This window comes from Betta splendens, chromosome 11 (genome assembly GCF_900634795.4).
Source record: "Betta splendens chromosome 11, fBetSpl5.4, whole genome shotgun sequence".
In the NCBI taxonomy this organism is placed as follows: domain Eukaryota; kingdom Metazoa; phylum Chordata; class Actinopteri; order Anabantiformes; family Osphronemidae; genus Betta; species Betta splendens.
The window spans coordinates 15,454,205-15,475,471 of record NC_040891.2 but is presented as its reverse complement, the minus strand read 5'-3'; the positions used below and the strand labels follow the sequence as shown (position 1 = coordinate 15,475,471).

The 21,267-nt window shown below is 45.6% G+C and overlaps 3 protein-coding genes, 1 long non-coding RNA gene and 1 gene segment (V, D, J or C); 1 reads left to right on the top strand and 4 right to left on the bottom strand.

Moving 5' to 3' along the window:
- Window positions 1-5,226: 5,226 nt before the first annotated feature.
- LOC114866130 (H-2 class I histocompatibility antigen, Q10 alpha chain-like) lies at window positions 5,227-10,280 on the bottom strand. Its single transcript, XM_029167829.3, has 8 exons — window positions 10,084-10,280; window positions 8,618-8,890; window positions 8,227-8,517; window positions 7,839-8,123; window positions 7,537-7,701; window positions 7,009-7,140; window positions 6,790-6,822; window positions 5,227-6,159 (listed from the first exon to the last, which is right to left on the bottom strand). The coding sequence occupies exons 1-8, from the start codon at window positions 10,136-10,138 to the stop codon at window positions 6,116-6,118; spliced, it is 1,278 nt and encodes a 425-aa protein (XP_029023662.1). The 5' UTR covers window positions 10,139-10,280; the 3' UTR covers window positions 5,227-6,115.
- A 19-nt stretch (window positions 10,281-10,299) lies between these two features.
- LOC114866202 (uncharacterized) lies at window positions 10,300-14,435 on the top strand. 3 transcript variants are annotated; one of them, XR_008696141.1, is made up of 5 exons: window positions 10,300-10,437; window positions 12,134-12,175; window positions 12,270-12,345; window positions 13,824-13,927; window positions 14,143-14,435. It is a non-coding gene; the product is annotated as an uncharacterized LOC114866202 (long non-coding RNA). The 3 variants fall into 3 exon arrangements; XR_005898377.2 differs by having other exon boundaries at window positions 14,140-14,435; XR_003787630.3 differs by lacking the exons at window positions 13,824-13,927; window positions 14,143-14,435 and adding an exon at window positions 12,648-12,785.
- Window positions 12,659-13,835, bottom strand: qrfp (pyroglutamylated RFamide peptide). The gene is made up of 2 exons (XM_041073015.2): window positions 13,278-13,835; window positions 12,659-13,129 (listed from the first exon to the last, which is right to left on the bottom strand). Exons 1-2 carry the CDS (start codon window positions 13,377-13,379, stop codon window positions 12,659-12,661), a joined length of 573 nt encoding a protein of 190 aa, XP_040928949.1. The 5' UTR covers window positions 13,380-13,835.
- LOC114866136 (LIM/homeobox protein Awh-like) lies at window positions 14,431-17,359 on the bottom strand. 2 transcript variants are annotated; one of them, XM_029167837.2, is made up of 7 exons: window positions 16,989-17,359; window positions 16,710-16,800; window positions 16,209-16,408; window positions 16,035-16,143; window positions 15,800-15,935; window positions 15,468-15,700; window positions 14,431-15,220 (listed from the first exon to the last, which is right to left on the bottom strand). In XM_029167837.2, exons 2-7 carry the CDS (start codon window positions 16,794-16,796, stop codon window positions 14,876-14,878), a joined length of 1,110 nt encoding a protein of 369 aa, XP_029023670.1. In that variant the 5' UTR covers window positions 16,797-16,800; window positions 16,989-17,359; the 3' UTR covers window positions 14,431-14,875. The 2 variants fall into 2 exon arrangements, with proteins under 2 accessions (XP_029023670.1, XP_055368878.1); XM_055512903.1 differs by having other exon boundaries at window positions 16,035-16,800.
- Window positions 17,360-18,109: 750 nt separating this feature from the next.
- On the bottom strand, window positions 18,110-19,410 carry LOC114866021 (Ig kappa-b4 chain C region-like). The segment is given in 3 exon segments: window positions 18,110-18,494; window positions 19,002-19,140; window positions 19,372-19,410. Coding segments are annotated over 3 exon segments (495 nt in total).
- Window positions 19,411-21,267: the final 1,857 nt, after the last annotated feature.

The window sequence follows — 21,267 nt, the reverse complement described above, 5'->3', positions numbered from 1 at the left end:
TAATGTTACTAACAACACACTAGAAAGGTAAACTTAAATAAGTGAAGAAAGTAATAAATAGAAGTAAGAGGACAGGAGCTGTTGTGACCAGCAGCTCGACCGGCGCCGGAGAAAAAAAAAAAAAAAATGATCGTGACGATGTGAGGATCTGACACAGTTACACAGACGCAAGTTTAACTGGAAGGTCCAATAGAACTAATCTAGTGTGGGACCGTCCTAAAAATGTCCTTCTAAACACCGGCTCCAGTTTCTCTGGGCCTTTGTGAGCAGGTCTGTGCTCATCACTCACCCACTGGGTTCCAGGTTGTACTGGAGAGCATGTGCCAGATGAGGTCTGCGTCCTCCACCAACTCTCTGACGGTGACGTACTTGTGCTCGTCGATGTTGGTGAGCAGCGTGGACAGGTCCACGGGCTTCTGGATCAGCAACACATAGTCTGGGACCTGGAGAGGAACGTTACAGCACCCGCTGGGGGCAACGTGTTGTTTTATCACCAGGAGGGCATTCATTCAGGTTTGATTAACTTTACATTTGACATTTTTAAGGAGCATGGAAATAACAGTTAGCTAAACAGTCTCACCCGTTTGCATCACAGGATATTAGTTCTTCATTAACAATCCAAAACAAACAAGCATCTGGGTCCACTGAAGGCCTGGAAGCACCGGTCCAGAGTCAGGCGCTCGGTGACGTTTCGTAGAAGGAAGCAAAGCTCTCACAACACGTCCTCCTCCTGCTCAGACAGCTGATGTGGGGGAGCGAGGGGAAGGATCTCCAGGCTGAGCCGCTGCTGAAGTCATTTGTTGCTGAGGCTCCGTTTTCCCTCTGTTTACACCTGTTTACAGTACCTTTTCTGGAGGGGGGCCTCAGCTGCCTGGTTAAGAATGAGGTCCTGAAAGAAGTCTGTCCTCTCCTGCCCAGTGGGAAGCCTGATGCTGTAATCCTCCCTGTAGTCCTCCCAGAGGAGTGTGGAATCTATGAAGGAACCCAACCTGTGTGTCTTTGGCTGTGAAGCGTCAGTAGAACAGACTGTGTGGTCCGGTCCAGCAGCTCACCTCTGGGTCCAGCTGTTTATAGGGGATGCTGCAGGTGGCAGGCTGAGGAAGGAGACCATCAGTGCGGGTCCTGCAGTCTCCAAACAGCACTGCAGAGTCCAGGCTGTGGACAGTGAGGCGCTCCAGTGCGTGAAGAACTGCAGGAGCCAGGTGAGAGGTTTGCTGGCGACATCTTCCCCACGGCCACCACAAAGTCACCGCTGGTGAGGAAGATGGAGGAGACGTCCAGCAGGAGCTTCAGAGTGAAGCTGTAGGTGTGCGGGAGCTGTAGGTGGACCCTGATATCAGCGCCACAGTAGAGGAGCAGAGAGGAGCCGGTGAGAGACGTCTGAAAAAGGCACGACTGAAATCTCACCAACACATCTCTCTGCTGTTCCTCCAGGAAGCCTTCAGACTGAGGAGGCTTCCACTGAGGGGTGTGGACTTTAAGGATCTCTCTACGAGACTGAAATGAAACCAGCCTCAGCACCACAGGACGGCTACATGTGCAATTCTACTGACGTCAAAAATACAAGCATTAGCGCTGTAGACTCAAATGTCTCTGTCCGACCCAGCCGTCGCAGCACCGGTTCGATGGAGTCCAGACGGTTGGTTGCTCCGATCACAACAACCTGACCTTGATCGTCCATCAGCGGCAGCAGCATGGACACGATGGAGCTGTGGAGGACGGAGGAGGTTTTACTACAAGGTGTGAAGAAGCCGGACAGAACTGAGGAGCACTGAACAGACAGAGCGTTGCTTTGACCTGTGGACCTGTTCCTATCTGCTGGACCTGACTGGAGTCAGGCCATCGATTTCATCAAAGATGATGATGGCGGGATGCATCTGATGAGCCTGGAGGTAATATTACAGATAATAAAGCACAGGTTGACTTTAGTTAGTGTTGAACAAACAGGAGCGTCTCCCTCCGACCAGCAGGGGGCAGAGCAGGCAGGTGTGTTTGCTCACCATCTCAAACAGGAGACGCAGCTGCCGCTCAGACTCACCCACCCACTTGCTGAGGCTGTCGGCCCCCTTCGTCATGAAGAAGGCCACCTTCCTGTTGCCATGGCTACACTCGTTGGCCAGCGCCCGGGCAACCAGAGTCTTCCCCGTCCCCGGAGGACCGTGGGACAGACAACCTCTACACATGAGAAGCAGTTTACAAAGCATATGATACTTGGAAGCGTTCAGGTGAAGGACTACCTTTATTCACAGGCTGGATCTGGAAGCTGACAAAGACCTCAGGATAGAGCAGGGGGAAGACAACCATCTCCTTCAGAGCTGAGATGTGACCCGACAGACCTCAGATGCTGTCAAAGGCCACCGTGCCCAGGAGGAACGAGAGGTGAGACACATTAAAGGGGAGGAAGTGATGATGCAACCAGTCCACGTCTGACTGGACTCACTGACTGCTTGACAACCATAGGGCTGATGACCAGGCCCGCTCTCGTGGTCATCCTGTCCTTGCGCGTCCCCAGAGGCTTGTTTGTGCTCAGGCCCAGAGTCCGACAGCTGGACAAAACAAAGCACAGCAGGGTCACAGTTTCTGGATCAGAAACCATCTAAACAGGAAAAGTCCAGAGAACATGCAGCGAGACACACCCATTAGTATGGTGACCTCATGGGCCCAGTCAGAATAGGAAGAGCTGGTGCTGCCATCTTCTACCTACCAACCTCCTGAAGATGTTCTGCTCTTCATCATCAGAGTCGTCTTCATCAGATGGGTTTGACCAAGATTTTTCACAGGGTCTGGAGGAAGGAAAGGAAAGAAGAGATGATGGAGAGTAAGGATGTTAACCAGCCATGGACACAGAGTAGTCTGAACCTGAACGTGCTGTGGGTCGCATTCACACCAGAGGCACTGATCCAGAAGGTTTCCCTCATAAGCTCTAAACACCAACAGGGGATGAACATCAGAGGAAGTGCTGTTTGCATGAGTGGAAGGTGTCCACACATGCTGTTTCACATTTTCTGGATGGGTTCTGAGCTGTGGCACCGACCTCCACTGGACCCCTGGTGCAGCAAGCAGCAGGTTCTGCTCATAGCGGCGTCCTGGCGACACCTCGTCAATCATAAAATGAAAACCTAAATTAATTCAGGTCTCATGTCCCACGACGCAGGTTTAATCTTTCTTAATGCACCTGAAGGTTTATATGCTGCGTTTCCTCGGCTGCCGTCACTGAGCTCTCGATGTTCTGGTGATCTCCTCCTCTGGGTCTTTCATCAAACAGAAGCAGAGAAATGTTTAAGAAATGTTTTCATCATTCTACAGATGAGACCACAGTTGACCTTTGACCTTGGTGTCTATTCAAAGACTCACTATTCGCATTACAACCTGCAGCTCTTGGCTGTTCATTGTTTGGAGGAACTGAACTTTATGAGTAAATAGGAGAAAACTGACACAAACATGTGACATGAACACAAACACAAGGGCTGGAGTTTCACATCTGCACTGCTTGTAGCTGACGTGTGGCCCACTCCGTGAGCAGCAGGGTCCCCACCCTCCGCTACCTGATGAGAGCAGAACACGAGAACAGACAAGGCTGGAACACATTCACACGTAAACACTGAACCAGAACCTTCTCCACCTGTTTAGTCTGAAAATCAGTAAAGGAACCAAAACTAGGAGCCGATGAAACCTGTGGGTGGTGGTTTCTGAAGATATAGAATAATAGCCACGGGGCCAGTAAAAGTCGTCTTCTTTGTTGGTGCGGAGCCGCCTCCTGTTCTTCATGCTGTCCATCTCCAGGACCGACCTGTTGGCTGCGCTGCACAGAGCAGACACTTGGTTAGACGATAGTGCGGATGCTGTAACGGTGAGACAGGAGCTCAGAGCTCTAATACTGTAACTCTGTGCTGATGCCGTCCAGCTCTCTGAGGCCTGGTACCTGCTGGTTACTGTAGTCGGCCTGCTGCTTCTCCTCAGACCAGTCTAAGCTCCACCTGGAGGAGGACGAACCGGACATGTTGGTATCGACACAAACTACAAAACTGAAGACAGATGCACAAGTATGTTCAAGTCTCTTGCTGTGAAGCTCATTTGACCCAAACGTTACAGTATTTTCCATCACACACTGTGTCTCTGTTCGTATCTGCAGCGTTTTGAAGCCTCAGAGATTTCCTGCAAACACAACAATCTCACGTTAATGTGTCCTGTTTCTGTTTTCAAGCAGACTTCACATAATTCAGCGGTGAAGGTGTTTGTTGTCAAACCCGATGCTGCTGCTCACTGGTTTCCCTTCTTCCTTGTCTTCAATGATAAAAACCTAAAAAATCTGACTGTGAAGTGAATGAGATAAAGTAATGGACCTGACGTGCTAAGGTCCTCATAGACCTTCGTCATGATTATTATGCAATAACCTGGAGAACAGCAGTGCTGGCAACACATTCTGCTTCTCCACTCTCTGATTCCCTTTTCCTTGTCATGAAACTAGAGTTGAGCCTCAGAAAACACTCACGTCTGACTGGGGGAGAGGCCGGTGGGTTCCCAGGGCTCCTTCGCCCCCTCAGCTCCTGTTGCATTCTGCCTTGAAGTGTCACCATGGTAACAAGTAACTAAATGATCACCAAATGTAAAGATGTGACCCTTTAAGTGGAGCTGTAGACTGGGCTGACAACTTCCAGCCTGTTTAGGGGCCGGCTCCTGCAGGGGGAGGTGGGGCGCAGAAACCGGCTCAAATCAAATACAGGCCGCTTCCTTTAGGTCATCATTAAATCACTAAACACCAGGGAAGCTGTCAGTGCACAAAAACGCTGTAATAAACGTTCTAAACAGTAGCATGATTTTAATGTTGTATTAGTTTCAAATCAATCTTATCACTAAAACATGTTTCACTTGTTTAGACTGTTGAGTAAAAGTTTGTAGTTTGATTCATTGAATGTTAAATAACCAAAACATGACGGAAGTGGAAAACAATACAAATGTCAGATACAGGCTGATTGCTCCCCCTGCCGACCCAACAGCTTCACCAGACACGCCATCACACACAAGTTAGGAAGTGGGTCAGACTTAACACTTAATATGGACTATATTTTAAAAAAAGCAGCTGTTGTCAACACAAACCATCAAACAATATGACTTTCATGAAGCAAGAGGAGAATATGTTCAGCTTTGTTCCAAATTAAGATATTGGACATTGATCAAATCTGTGAAAGACTACCCGAGTGCAGTTCATAAAACACAAGAACAAGGTTGAAGCTTATTATAAGTTTATTATTGTAAGACAGGATCACACAAAAAGAAAAGACAGCAAATAAACAGACACAACAAAAGCTTCTACATCAAACCTAGAGCATCAAGTCAGCACAGTCTTAAATCGATGGCACTGACGCTGACTCTCAGCTTTAATAAGGGAGACTCACTTAACTTTGTCACCGCTGTCTAGCGGTCTGAGCAGAATTAGACTCAATTAAGATTCAAAATTAAAAGAAAATACAGCGTTTCATATGTAAATTTAATTGTGATTAAGTGGAAACCAGTGCTGACACTGGGCTGACTGTGCGGAGAGAACCCACGCAAACACGGGGAGAACATGCAAACTCCACACAGAAAGGACCCAGTCCGCCCCGGGAATCGAACCTTCTCACCGTGAGGCGACAGGCGACCGTGCCGCCCAAAAGTAAAAAATGTCACATATATAGGTCAGATTGATGAACTTACTGATATGCTCATGAACAGACCACATAGATAATAGCAGTACTTCAGCTTTTTCTCTTTTATACTCGCTTATTAGTTAAGAGCTAAAAGGTATAACATATAATACCGTATTTTCAGGGTTATAGAGCGCACCACAATTTAAGCTGCTCCCATCAAATTTTTATTTACACACAAACACACACACACACACACACACACACACACACACTGATCGCTATGTGATTGTTAAAATCAAAGTTACCTAATAAAGACGTGCATGTGGCCGACGCCAACCAGTTGCTGGATTTAACCCTATAAACAAACAACAGAGTATTTAAATGCTCTTTAGTACTTCAGCAATTTTGCCTGTGTAATTCCATCTTCATCCATCTTCACTGTGGCTTCCAATTGCTAACTTTCAAGTTGGTTTATTTTGCTGTTGAGGCTAATCATTTCCCATCAGAAGAGGATCATTAGGTCCATTATTGCCTGCAGGAATTAACAGATGTGTTACTTTTTTCTACCAATACTAAGTTTAATATTTAATATTGGCTGGACATCAGTAAAGAAAAGATAATAATACATAATCTAATAAAAATTTAAATTTTAATTCATATTGCTTAACATAGCTGACATGTTTGATTAATTTGTGATAAACATTTCAGCCTAACACAAATAAGCCCAGATCCAGGTTAACCTTCAGATAACTTCACTGGGAGGACAAATTCTCCTCCAACTCAATGAAAGTTTGTTCTAAACGCAGATACAAAGTGACTGAACAGAACGTTGTCTCCATATGTTTACGAGGACTAATTGATGTGTCTTCATTAAATCTGATGCCCATAATAAAACCATGAGACCCGAGATGCCATCATGATTTCACATGAATTCACACTGAATTACCTAAACATCAAAGTAACACCGAGCATTTACAGTACCTTTAGTATAATTCTATAACCAGATAGTTTCATTTCAGTTTAAATTCAAATAGCTGAAAATATTCAAGCCATTTAATCTGTGCTCATGTTTGTGACATATTGGTTGTTTTGTATTTCAAGTGATGTGAAACCTCGTCAATTTTTCCTGCAAGTTCAAATGAGTCACCAAAAAGTTACTTACTGGTGGGGTTACCATTCATATATGCAGCTGAATCTATGGGGGAAAAACATATTTAGTAGTTAGCTCTGCTCTGCACTGATGTAAACTGAACAGGTGTTCGTAATAAAGTGGGAAGTGTATAGAAAAACACAGTTTAAACTTTAAATAATAACAAAAATCAACAAAATGAAAAAAATGACCTAAACACACTTGCTCATACTGTAACACAGCAGAATTTACCATTTGTTGCTGCTGTACCATTGGCCACTGAAGCACTGGAAGCCACCACATTGACCACTGGAGCATTGGGAACCAGCACATTAACCACTGGAGCACTGGGAACCACCAAATTGACCACCGGAATCATAGCATCTAAAATAAAAGGCAGAAGAAATGTATTAATCTGTTAAAAACTTAATATATAAATATATATACTTATAAAGATAATAATAATAAATAAATAATCATAAATATTATTATTTAATAAATAAATAATAAAAGACAATAACTTCAAATAAAGTTGTAAAAAAAATGTGGGGTCTAAAAACAGTCCTTAGTCTTAGTCCTTAGTAAGAAGTATGCAAGAAGCAGATTAGACCCCAAATGTCAGATAACAATACATTCAACAGAAGACAGAGAACAACAAAAAAAATCAACAATAACAATTTGCTGTTAAGCACCAGTGGGTTTACAACTGAATATAAGATAAAGCTTCAACAAAACAACTATTTTCCTTCAACAGAAGCACAAACAGAGCATTGACTGTACCTGGTTGATTGGGGTTAGTGTATCCTCTGAAACACAGAATGTTGTTCTTTTTCAAGACAACCAGACAGGCAGCCACGGCACCAATGAGCAGAATCAGTACAGCCACTATTATTACAATGGACATAGTTGGTGGATCACGATCACATTGCTCAGAAATCTTATGATCTAAAAAAAAGGAAATATCAGTGTTAATCTTCCAACATCATCGGTTCTGCCCACTGTGTCACTACAGTGATGGACCTAAATCTAAACGGCAGAACAACTTGCAGAGAACGATGGCAAACATTAAGGAGGTTTCTCACCCCATTCTCTATCAACATCTACACCAGTCGCCTTATGAATTACGTGACAGGTGTAGGTGGACAAGTCGCTCTTCAGAATCTCCACACTGGTTCTAATCTGGTGGGTTCCGTCATCGTTGGGTAGAACGCCGCTGGACCTGAGCCCGTCATCCCGGGTTAGAACTCGTCCGTTCCTTTTGATGTTCACGATGATGTCCTTCGGGTAGAAGCCTGTGGCCAGGCAGGTCAGCATGATGTTGGTCTCAATGGGGCTGTTTTTTGCAAACACGTACACTTTAGGTGGTGCTGGACAAGGAGAACACAGTGGGTTCATTAGTTTAGCTTCCCACCACTGGCTGCTGTAATCAGTGGTTATATCCAATTTAAAAACACACTGTGTTTAACATACAGGCCCGTCTGATCTCCTCGCTCTCGTACGTGTTGAATCTTTGCAACCAATCCATGCACTCCTTCTCCAGGTAGCCTTTGGTGTACTCCTTCAGCACTGGCACGTCATCCCACTTCCTCTTGGTCTGCACCGCAGCATCAATGGGGGCGACCCACACCGCGTTGGCGTCATCGAAGGACAGGAAATCGTTGCCATCGTAACTGTACATGTCCATGCCGCTCTTAAACGTTAGGGTGTTGTCAGGCTGCTTTTCACCCTCACAGCCGTGCCTCCACTGAAGGACGTGGACGTCTGAGGAGAAGGAAGTACAAGTGAGTAATTAGAAAACAAACCTAAACTACAAGTCATTTAATGGTCCCTGGTTCAGTATAAGCGACTCGGTCGGTCTTACCTGTCTCACTTTGGTTCATTCGCTTCATCAGGATTTCGATGTTAACTTTGAACCACTGCTGCTTGCTCTTCCGGGACTGCGTGCCCTTCTCCCAGTAATCCACCGGAAGCTGGTTTCTCATCCAGTTCTGTTTTGGAACTTTATACGGGTTGTCGCTGTCAAAGTAGTCGATGAGCCGGTTGTCCAGAAGACCCATGGCTGTGAACTCATGGAGACCCTCGAGCCCCGGATTTTTGTAGAAGGCTGTGTAGATGTACTTGAGGGAATGGACCTCTGAAGGTCACACAGGTAGAGAAACACAAAGACTTATTAGACAAGACAGACAAGGTAGACGACACACATCTGATTCACAGCCATCAATCTGCTGAATTGTTACACAGACACATGATAATGTTTCCTGTTTACCTCCTCTAGTTTCCCTAAAGTCTAAAACTATTCACTTCACAGAAGTGAATGGTTTAGGACTGACACATTTTTTAACTCTTTCAACCAGTCAACAAAAGTGAACAGTTATTAAACTCAATGGACTGTTATCAGCTACAAACAGCTTATTACCTACTAACATACATGTAACCCTCAAATGTCTGTATTCAATAAGAAACTGAAGAACAAGGAAATCGAGGCGTGAATAATTCAAGTCGTACAGTCGCTCTTTGAGTCGGTGTAAAGTCCACATCATGTCACAGATATCTTAACAATGTTGTCTGTCAACCTCCAACCTCCAAGGGTGTCGTTCACAGATCGAGCCAAGAATCTTATCTTGACAAGCTCGCAATCAAACCTGACAACATGATTCTATTGTTGCTTTCATTTTGCTTCAGTTTTTAACTTTATAAGTTACAAACGTGCATAATTCGTGACTTTTCATAGTGACTCTACCACAGTATATTATTATACAGTTCCTCTAATGCAGCCAGAGTCCAACTAAGCGAAGCTGCTTCATGTGGTCGTTAACCTCTTCTTCAGTATCATGTGGCTGTTTACAGCTGTAACAAGTACCTGAGTGATTGAACCAGCGTTTGTACAGATAAATTATAGATTTAAATGTTTAAAAGGCAACTAAAACTCTATAAATACTAACAATGTTAACGTGTTCATTTACATTTACAAATTAAGTTTTAGGATTCTGGTTTGTTGGTTTTAGGAACCTTTTACAAGTAAGTTTCACTATCAAATCAAAATAAACACTATAATATTTACTAGAACATTAGTTTTTTTGGTTTGTTTTAGACACATCGAGCAAAGCAACACCAACGTAAACAACAACAAAAGGTTCATCTGGACTAGATGACGTAAAGCATTAATTTGCTTCAAAATTAAGTGGATATTAGTCGAACATACAAGAAAATGTCAATAAAACTTAAGTGTAGACCCTAAAAGAAAATTAATTTTAAAGACGTCACAATAGTTTTACTTTCGTTTTCACGGGCCACGTTAAGGCGTCACTGTGTCCCTGTGTCACTCACCGCTGTTGACCGCCAGCCCGGTTCCGAACAGGACCAGAGCTGCCAACACCAACATTCTGGACACTCGATCAATCCCTTCCAGCTGCTAAAACCACGTTCGGCCCGAATCTGCGCCTAAAACCGCTTCTGCTCGGCCGCGACCGTCCGCTCGCTTCGCTTCCTGCTCGTGGATCCTACTGCTGCGTTCAGGTGCTCCTCGTACAGTAAAGCACTGAAGTCTCGCGCTGGGTCCGCCTGTAACTTCTCAGTGAAGCCTCCGGCTCTTTACTGACTAAACCTGTAAAGCGTCCAACAAACGGCTCACTTCAGTTGACGTGATCCTACTTTTACCGCGTGACAAAGGAAGGAATCCGGGTACCCAGTGTTTATTTACTATATTGCAATATTAAATTCTTTAAACTGAAAATCTGAAAAATAATAATTTACGGATAATTATAAATGTGAATGTGCACATACCTAATTATACACCGTGCTGCAATGAGGTAATAAATGTATAAATAATAAATGTAATAACAAAGAAATTACTTTATTTCTTAAACAATAACTAAGGTAATAAACGTCCAGTGAACTGTGTTATTACTTTTTGTAACACCAGTGTTCCTCAGAACCGGGCTTTGTTTTTATATATTATGAGACTAAAGATGTTTACACCTGTCCTTCAGATCACTAGACTCGAATTAGCTACTTACTGCTAATCTTAGCTGCCTTTGCTAACTAGCTAGCCACTCCCCAACTGTTACATACAGGCTAAGCTGTAACCTTGGTACATGTGCTGGCCGTTTAATACCCGGGCCTTTAGGAATAAACGCACATCATTTCATTTGGTTGAAGTTTGAAAAGGTTAAAGCTATTTAACTTCCGGTATAAAGCAGTTATGCTTGTCAAAGGTAGCTATAAACTTTAGCTTGGAGGTTAGACGTGTATTTAGCTTAACGTGTGACCAATAACACCGATCTTATCGCCTCCCGCTGGCTGTAAGTTCAGCCACATAAAGAGAAAAGACAAAAGTAACCAAGTTGTTGGATGATCCATGATTTTTAAATTCAAAAAACATGTATTGATTGTGAAGAAAACGACCCGGTCAGGGGACATAAACGCGTCGCCCTCTCCCTACGGCCACCCTCCAATCACATAATTCAGAGCAGGTTGCTGGGCAGATTTCATCCAGCGTGTTTGTGTCGCAGAGGTTTCCATGAAGCGTAAAAACTACGGTGCCCTGATAAAAACACGGACTAACAATAAAAACCAGACCTGCAGGATTCTGCAGCTGCCTCCGCCTCAGGGAGACTTTCAGATGTGAACATGCACAGACAAAGTAGACAAACAAGAACAAACACGTCTGCTGTTGCTTCTAAGTCTGTTCCGAACGTATTCCATCAACGTTTTATGTATCATGCTGTGATATTTTGTTTTGTCGGTGCTTTGATTTGATACTAAAGCATCCTGCACCTGTTGAGGGTCTCGTCCCGTTTGTCTGGTTCCGTCCAGTAATTCATCAACATATCGTTTATACCCAGCAAGAAAATCATTCAAACCACCAGCTTCATTTGGTGAAAACTAGTCAGTGGCTGAATGTAAAAAGAAAGAAGACTCAAGCAGCCATTAACTTTAAATATGTCAGCTTCATGTGCTTTAAACTGACTGTCATTAGCAAAAACCTTTTACTCGTTTGACATCCATAATTACAAGTTATTAACCTTTTACTTTCCTAGTTATTTGTTTACTTGGTTGAGTCCAACCCTGCGAGGGGCTGGTGACCCGTCCAGGGGGGACGCCGCCTCTCGCCCATAGCTGAGATAGGCTCCACCACCTATGGAAGCGCTATGGAAGATGCATGGAGTCTAATCTCCTGTCTTTATATATAACATCAGTTTTTCATTGTAACCTTTTCTTACACAATAAAATAAATAAATGACTTAGTCACAGGATTAAAGTTATGTTATGACAAGTATGAAATAAAACAGACATATATTAGACCTATTATAAGGCATTACAGACATTTTATTATATAATGTGTTCAAAACAAACTTTTTTGTTTCATCTTTAACAGGACAAAGAAGCTACAAACCTCACAACCAGCGTCTCGTTACAGGTTGCACATTCCACCTCTTTTTTCATAATCAATTCAACGACACAGCAAATGAGCCAATTTACAAATTTTAATTACAACCTTTGTCTATGTACAGTTATTTTTACAGACTTTGGGATGTTGTAACAGTTACATTCACTTCTGCAGAGATTCTGCAACATCTGCTTCTGACGGTGAGTTTCTGTGAATCTGTTCAGTATAAAATCAGTCTCTCATTCTCTTCATTCCCTCATTTTTTTGCTTCTTGGGTCTTTAAATTTTTATTTTCTTGCTATAGTTAGGACATAAATAAAAAAAAACTGTGCATCAAATATTCCTTCAAAAAATCCCAACAGGTGGTTTTAATAGTTTGAAACACTGTGATCTTTGACATTTAGTGTTATGTATATGCAGTTCTGTCTTTTGCTGTTTTTAGAAGTGATTATATTTATCATGACTGAATCCTGTCAAACCCCACTTTTCCTCCCATTGAAAGCTTCTCTCTCATCAGTTCCATCTTTTCCTCCCGAACCGGAACCCGAATCCGCCTTTTTCCCGGCTCACAGCCTGGAGCCCTCCTGCGATGGAGGTGAGCGCTTCGTTGCGTTTGCCCCCGTCCTCCCCCTCTCCTCCCTCCTGGTAGTGCATCTCCAGCGACAGCCCCCCGGGAAAGGGGGAGAGCAGCCGGTCCATCAGGTCCCCTCTCTGCATCCTCACCAGCGCCTCCCCGTCGTTCTCCCAGGACTCATCTGGCTCCATCAGGTCCGACCGGGGGTCTCGAGGCCACGTTGGCCAGAGGAAGCCGCGGTCTGCTGGGCCCTCCAGAGCAGCCTGGAGCTGCACCAGGGCTGGCTCCGCTGTGGGCAGGGGGCCGGTGGGGAAGACGGGGTATGATGTGACTGTGTGAGGGATGGGGGAGAGGAGGGTGAGGCAGAGGAGGCCGAGCTGAGACGCAACGGAGTGGAAAGAGAGTCTCATCTGGAAGCAGAGAGCAGGTCAAGTTTTACGTGATGGAAACAAATGGAGGTGATTAAATACATAAAGTGATTCAAATGCAAAACTAATCATTCTTTTGACCTAAATGATTGGAAGAAAAGCCAGAGAAGTAACAGACACCGTCTCTTACCTTGCGCTGTGGTCGAAGCTGCTGCATCTTCTCCAGCGCTGTTTGGGAGGATTTTAAAAAGGGCCTGCTGTCTGTCCTCCCCCGCCAGCCATTGTCAGCCATTGGTCATTCGTTCCTCTGACGCAAATAAAAGTAACGTGAGCCGTCATAGTCTTCATTCTTTCAGGCAAGAAACCTCGGTCCACTTCAGCACGCAGGCCCGGAGTCATCGCAATCATTGTTACTTGATTGGGAAGGCAGTCCACAGAAAGGAAACCGGCAATTCATTAAAATATTTCCTAGAGAAGAAAGTGTTGAGAACAAAAGGGGAGGAACCAGAAATATGAAAAGACCAGTTTGGGATGTCTATTGTCCTCACAGATGTCATGAAGGTCGTCTCGCTAGGAAAACGCAGACACTCCTGAAAGAATGTCACTGAGGCCACGTCCAATCTGTGTTTAATGGAGAACCGGCACCTGAGGGACAGAAAAACCAGGAGCGGTTCTTATTAAGCATCGATTAATACTTCATTCACCAAGTTTATCCATGTGTTCACATGTTTCACAGCTTGAGCAGAAAAAACAGGTTCCAGTTCTCCAGAACCCGTTTCCAGGATCCACAAAGCAACAACAGGCCGAGAGGTGAAAACTTCAAAAAATGCTCTTCTGCAGGTGAGTCCGACCCGACTGCATGTGCTCAAACCCAGGTTCAGCAGGTTCTGAGGGTTTCTGTGGCGCTGACGCGGCTGGAGGCCTTTCAGTTGTACTATACAACAGATTTAAATGTTTTTTAGTTTTACTTCTTGTGACTGTATCAGTTTTGGTTCCTCCACTCGCCTCCAGTTTGTCCTCCTTCACGCACCTGGTTCTTTGTTATTAACCAGCAGAAACCCGGGTCACGGTGATGGACGGATGGACGGAGGAGTCTGGCTTTTCATTTCATTCTCATTCCCTTTACGTCCGCTGCTGCCCGACGCCTTAGACTCCTCCCGTCTGTGCTGATTAGCTGTAATTAAGCGGCGCTCCAATCAGTCCCAGCGCGGTGGAAAACGCACGTCACTGCTGAGGCACTGAGTGAACAGCTGAAATGTGCTCCTTCCTCTGGTGCCGACCGACGGCAGCAGATGCTGGAACCACATTAAGCTCCAGCAAATAACACCAGAGACAAAGGGAAGGAAACAGAGACAAACTTAGAGTTTATTCAAATTCAACACAGTGAAGAAAGACGACTGGACCTGAAGCAGCCATGTTGGCGTGACCATCATCATCATCATCATCATCATCATCATCATCATCAGCTCCTTCCTCACCGTCCATGGACTGTCGCCTGCTTTAGTGTGTTTTGCTGGTCACAGTGACTTTCACACCAGCTCTGTGTTGTCGGTTCTAGTGCTGAAATGCTACCAGAAAGTTCAAACTATTCATAAAGTTCTAATCTTTAAGATTCACATTCAATAAAAAACATGTTTCTGCTACAGAAAAAAACAATCATTTAGCGCTGGCTCTGGATCCACGACCCTGATTCATCTGATTTCACCCTGGAGGAATTTGCTGCTACAGATCAGAAGGTCTCGAAGCTACAGGAGTGTCCTGAGGAGCTGACGCTCTGCAGGGCGTCATCTAGCAGTAACGTGGCTGGTAGCTCTCTGCCCCCCCTGCTGCGTCTCCGTAGGCCTCCAGCGGCGAGAGGCAGCAGGATGCATTCTGGGAGCTGCAGTCCAGGAAGCAGTCGGGGCGCTGGAGCAGCTGAGGCGCGTCGCTGAGCGGGTTGGTGAGGAGAGACAGCTGCAGGTGGTCGATGGTGCTGCTGGGGAAAGGCGACGACCGGTCCAGAGGGGAGCACGCTGGGGGTGGGGGGCTGGTTGCCATGGTTACGCCTCTGGAAGGAGCCGAGGGCGAGTTGACCTGAGATTCATCCGCAGTGAGCGAGCGCCTCAGTTTGGCCCGAGCATTTTGAAACCACACCTGTGAAAGAGAGAGAATTAAAGATACGAACACACCTGTGACTGATCTTTCTGTTGGGAGGCATGAGCTTTGGTCTGAGCGAGCATCGTGGAGGGACGTGATGTCTTCCAGCTCAGACTGGAGAGACGAGGGAAACGTTTGTCCTCCACCATGGGCCTGCACAGCCACGGTCACAAGCTGCTTAAGCAGAGGAGGCTTCACGCTAACGCACCCTGACCTGAGTCTCCATGTGTCCTGGGGGTCCTACCTGCAGGACCCGCTTGGGCAGGCCGGTTTTGTACGCCAGGCAGGTCCAGTCTTTACCATCGGGGTTGTGCTTCTGGGCAAAGTAGGACTCCAGCGCTCTGAGCTGCTCGCTGCGGAAGCACGTCCGGATGCGTTTGGTCCGGCGGCGGGTCCGTCCAGCCACCGGCCTGTCGTCCAGTCGAGGCTCTGGGCTGCTCACAGAGTCCTCCCCTTCTGCTGATACCTGGACTTGGCCTGCTCCAGATACAGACGTGGTTCTCCAGAAGCTCTGAACACTTTAATGCTCATTATGCATTAGGACGTCTTCCACCCACGCGTCACAGACTCGCTCACCTTCTGTCAGACTCGTCCTTGGCTGTGGATCAGTGGACGGTGGGATGCTCTCGTCGCCATGGTAATGGGCCTGACAGTAGAGGTTCTGGCCCTGCATGCAGTACAGGTTCCCAGGCACCAGTTTCACTTCACACTCCTGCAAAACATGGTTAGCAACGTGAAACGCCTGCGACTAAACCAGCTCTGACTGGTGACAGCACAGACACGAATGAAGTGACAAAGTGCTTGGCCCAACCTGGCAGGAGAAGCACTGAGGATGGAAGGTCAGCTCGCCGGACCTCATGACTAAAGCAGAAGCTGGGATTGGTTGGCAGCACCGGGCGCACTGGCCTCCTCCAAACATCCTGGACAGGGGAACAAAGAAGACGATGGACCTAGCAGAGACCACCCAGCTGGTCACCCAGCTCACCTGCAGTAGTCCTGCTGGCAGTAGATGCTCCCGTCCCTGCAGAAGAGCGAGGGCTGCGTCTGCAGCTCGCACTGGCACTGGCTGCAGCGCAGGCAGACGCTGTGCCACACCCGGCCTGCAGCCAGCAGGAAGAAGCGCTCGCACACCTGCTGCCCACAGCCGGCACACACCAGCAGCTCCGGGACGGAGACGGCCGCAGGCTGCCGTGATGGAGAGGAGGCGGGTTAAAGGAGGCTGGAGGATGAATCCAGAAATCATCACATCTAAAGACATGTAAAGCTCCAGCAGGCACCGCCTGATCAGCTGAGCCTCTAGAGCCTCAGACACAATAGAAACAGGGAGGACGCAGACACTGCAGGTCACCAACCAGACGCCGCCAGCAGAGGGCAGCGTTGACCCTCTGCAAACTGGCTCAGACACAGCGCGGAGGAGGGAGGAAGCTCCGTCCTCCATCACCTCCTGTGGTGATGGAGGACGGAGGAGGTGCTCCATCGTACTCACGCTGTCTGCAGCAGCAGTTCCGTCCTCGTCTCCAAGGCCGCTGCCGTACAGCAGGTCCTCCAGAGAGCCGTCGTCTGGCGCCATCATTGTCCTGAGGTCAAAAGTGTTAGTCGCCTCTGCCTCATCACAGCTAGAACCACTATGAGCTAACGCAACATGGCTCATTTGACTGAATCCTTCAACTCCTTCAAGACATAATTCTCATAATAAGCAACACGGTGGTTTTCCTGGTTGAATGCTTGCTAGTCTGATCCAGGTGGATGAGCTTGATCCACTTACCGCTCTGGTCCACTGAATCCTTTAAACGGTCCTCGTTTGGGGGTCTGAGACGTGAAGTCCTGATCTGAAGAGTCTCCTCACTGAGTGTGTACTTCAGCACCTGTTCTCAGCCTCAGCAGCTGCTCCTGGTGACGTCCCACCAAACACCTGTAAACAAGAGGCCCCAACGCCCCTGAGGCCCCGAGCACAGGTAGGAGCTGATGTGAGCACATGGGCGGTGGAGCTGCACCCAGGGACCAATTATAAAACAAAGGTCACCTGGGACAGAGCTCTCTACGCTTCCCTCAGTCCCTCGGCTCTTTGGACCAAACCGCCTCCTGTCATGTGACTTTTCCCTTTGTTTAACAGAGAAATACACAAACGACCAAAACCTAATGTGTGACGGTGATTCATCACTTTGTTCGCTTTGTGACGCTGCGTGACGAGGAATGCCGTTTAGATAAACATTCCATGTAATTCATGGTCTCCAGAGGACGCGTCCTGCTCATAGTGTCCAGTTTGTGTACGACACAGTCACTGATGGTCTGTAAAGGAGAATGAAAGGCGCTGTAGAGCAGCTGGAAGCTATCTGAGGCAGGGCGCCCGTTTCACTTCTCTTTGGAAACTTGGTAACCACGGCAACAGACAGGCATCACTGCTGAACCATGACAACAGACGGGCTTCGGTGCTAAAGATAAAAAGTGTCTGGTTTTGTTTCTCTAATGTGTTTGAGCTCCGTTATTGGCCTACATCACCTGCTTAACGGGTCAGAACTGACGCCGGTGACGATGACACGAGCTTTGGCTGGAACCACCACAGATCATTGCTCATAACTACATATAAAGTTAATGTCATTAATGATGTTGTGTTGTTTTTGATTGTAAATGTCATTTATTTGACCTGTTTTATTCACACTTATGTGTTATTGTGTTAACACTGTTAAGCTTATGTGAGTCACTACAGTCACAATGTGCATGTAATTCTGCTGATCACAGCAGGAAGTTACATTTATGTGACTGTGTCCAGACTGAAGCTACTGATGAAGACCCTCATCATCATCATCATCATCATCATCATCATCATCACATTGATCTGTGATAGTTACACAGGTTAAGAAGAAAATAGAACACAAAAGATTTGAATGATATTTTTATTGTATTGGCAAATTCAACAAGAAGTGAATAACGGCTAAAGGCAGCAGTGAGCGGGCTCAGGACTGGGAGCACTGGTCTCGGCTCAGAGTCTCTGTGACTGGAGACTGGGAGCCCTGGGAGGCCTCACAGGTCACAGAGTCCACCTTCCTCCACTGGTCTGCAGGGATGCTCACGGTGCTGCTCCAGCTGTAGAGGCCGTCTGCGCCCTGCACCGCCAGACTCCCGCCCTCGTCCCAGCTGATGCGACTGCATCCGTCCGTCTTCCAGGACAGGGTCCAGTCTGAGGGGAAGCCCCCGGTGGCCAGACACGTGAGCGTGACCTTCTCCTGACTGGAGGCCGGCAGCACCGTCAGGGTGGGACGGGCGTCAGCAACTGTAGGAGACAGCGGTCAGCTCAGAGATGGAGGAGATTCTGGAGATTTACAGTGTTCATCAAAACCTCTTCAGAAGAGTGTAAGATGTTTTTTAGCTTCTTCAACAGCTCACACATTGTTTCACTTCCTATAAAAACCTTTGATGCGTCACAGAAAGCGTCTCCCAATATACACATTATGTTAAAGTGAATACGCCAAAGTTTAGTTTCTGCTGGAAGGGAATAGTTTGTAGATTTCTTGATATATTATAGATATATTAAAGGATTGTTGCAGGTTTATTGATATTAATATTTACTGCCAAATTTATTAAAGTTGATTAATTATTTAAAACTGAGCCACATTTAACTTCACCACAGATGAAGTTTCACCCATTAGTATGAAATTGATAACTTAAAGTATTGTTGTTAAGACAGACTTTAGATCTGAGTGTACATATGCATCTACTTTGTTTTGTAAATTTGAAAACAAAGACAACAATCAGTACTGTAATAAAAGATTGGACTTACGTCTAACATCCAGTCTGGTTCCTCCACCAAACACGTCCCACAGTGAAACCAACTGGTTGAGTGGTCGTACAAAAACCTCAGACTCGACTCTGACTCTGACACAAACAAAGTCTACGAGTCTTAAAACAAAAATGTATAACTGTCAAAAAGCTTGAAAATTTCAATTTGTTTCATATTTACTGTAATAACTAATATTATACCATTATATTATATAACTAATACAGTTTATGTTAGAATTTAGGACTACTAATTAAAAATTCATTTAAACAGAATTTAAAACCAAACAATGAACTAACTCCTTTCCAAAGAAAAACCTGAAAAACATCTAAATATTGATCATGTATCTTCCTCATCATCATCTTCCTCCCACTGATGTTTCCACTGAGCCTCTTTGCATCAGCTGCTTCATGCTCCACTGCTCTGGGAGACTTTATAGTCCTGAGAGCTGAACCCTGGATGACTGACGTCTGTCCTTCATCACAAGCAGACACAGAAATCCTCCTCATCAGCACCATGACTCTGACCTCCGTCCTCGTCTGGACTCTGCTCTGCTGCTGCTTCACAGGTAAAGTCCAGAGAATCCAGCTGTGACGTGAAGCCACTGAACCGTGATGCTGCTTCATGTTGTTGTCTGTGTGTCCTCAGAGTCCAGAGGTCAGGTCACAGTGACTCAGCCTGGAGCAGTGAGCGCCGCGCTGGGAGGAAGCGTCACCATCAGCTGTAAACACAGTAATGGTGTAACATGGACTTCCAAGAAAGAATATACTTCATCCTGGTACCAACAAAAAGACGGAAAAAACCCTAAACTGCTGATTTACTTAACAAATCAGCGGGCATCAGGGATTCCAGATCGTTTTTCAGGCAGTGGGTCAGACAGTGACTTCACTCTGACCATCAGTGGAGTTCAGGCTGAAGATGCAGCACTTTATTACTGTATGGGTGAACACAAAATTGGTGAGAACCAGTGGGTGTTCACACAGTAAAAAATCGTCGTACAAAAACCTCCTAAGTCAAATGAACAGAAACTGAACTGATGCAGCTGGAGGATACTGAACACACACACGCACGCACACACACACACACACACACACACACACACACACACACACACACACTCTCACACACACACATATGAAGTGCATTTAACATTTTATTTGTTTGCATTTTCTAAACTACAAGTTTCTGTTACAACCAGTGATCATGTTATAAAACATAAAATATGTCAAAGACACTAACAATGAACAACATGGTTAGAAATGGCCAGAAGATTACTACAAAATAAAATAAAATACTATAAAATACTTTATCATTATTGTATAAAAACGTATAAAGACCACATCCATACAAAACTGACAGTAAAGACACAAGTGTTATATAGTAATAAATAATAATTATATAATATAAACTACAATGTTTCATCCAGTTTCAAGCACTGAAGCGTCTGAGTCTTCGTCCAAATCGAGTCAAAGCCACTGAGACGTGCAGTAAGTTCCCCGTTGGTGACGTCCCGCTTCCTCCTCAGCTCCAGCAGTCGATGCTGCAGCAGGAGGAGCAGACGCTGCCTCGCGGTGTGTTTGCTTTAGCCTGAAGGCGTCTGTGCAGGTCTTCAGACGCTCGTGATGATGTGTGGACTCTGCTGCCGGACGTTCGGGGCTCCTTGTTGAGGGTGAGGACCGTCCTCCAAGGCATGAGTGGCATGTTCATACATTAGGTTTTATTTCCTCAGCCTGTTGAGGCATGACTTCATTTCAGTGAGCTTGTTTCTCATGTTGCTGACAGACATCTAACAATGATATTCAAGTTAAAGCCTCCATTTGTTTTATGTGCTGATGCAGTCGTCCAGAGGTTCAGTCGTTCTAGAAAGAAAACCCAAACCCCAGGAACGGTACCCACATTTGCAGTGACTTATAAGTGTATGAACAAAGATTCACTGTAGTTTTTAGTGCCTGCATTAATTAATATTCATTCTGTCAATGACTGAAATCAAACTCCTGCAGATCGGAGAAAATCGTCTCAGAGTCTGGTCTGTAGTCAAACTGATCAAGCTGAGTATTGATCATGAAAACCATCAGCTTTACCATCAATCATAGTGTAAACACACACACACACACACACACAATGCAGAGTATTCTTCATGGAAATTGAATCAGTATTTGACCAAATTATCAAATATCTTGACTACTAATATACGATATGTTTCCTAAATATTAAACCTTAATCCATAAAACACCTGAATTAAAACAAGTTGATTTTAGTTTCCCTTTTT

Coding starts and splice junctions, on each gene's coding strand:
- LOC114866130 (XM_029167829.3), bottom strand. CDS start 10,138: ATGTTGGTGTTGGCAGCTCTGGTCCTGTTCGGAACCGGGCTGGCGGTC. Junction 7,702..7,838: donor AGATGTTGATAGAGAATGGG/GTGAGAAACCTC, acceptor CCTTTTTTTTAG/ATCATAAGATTTCTGAGCAA. Junction 6,823..7,008: donor TGGTACAGCAGCAACAAATG/GTAAATTCTGCT, acceptor TTTCCCCCATAG/ATTCAGCTGCATATATGAAT.
- qrfp (XM_041073015.2), bottom strand. CDS start 13,379: ATGGCTGACAATGGCTGGCGGGGGAGGACAGACAGCAGGCCCTTTTTA. Junction 13,130..13,277: donor AGCTTCGACCACAGCGCAAG/GTAAGAGACGGT, acceptor CTCTGCTTCCAG/ATGAGACTCTCTTTCCACTC.
- LOC114866136 (XM_055512903.1), bottom strand. CDS start 16,796: ATGATGGCGCCAGACGACGGCTCTCTGGAGGACCTGCTGTACGGCAGC. Junction 15,936..16,034: donor CTCAGTGCTTCTCCTGCCAG/GTTGGGCCAAGC, acceptor CATGTTTTGCAG/GAGTGTGAAGTGAAACTGGT. Junction 15,221..15,467: donor TGCCCAAGCGGGTCCTGCAG/GTAGGACCCCCA, acceptor TCTCTTTCACAG/GTGTGGTTTCAAAATGCTCG.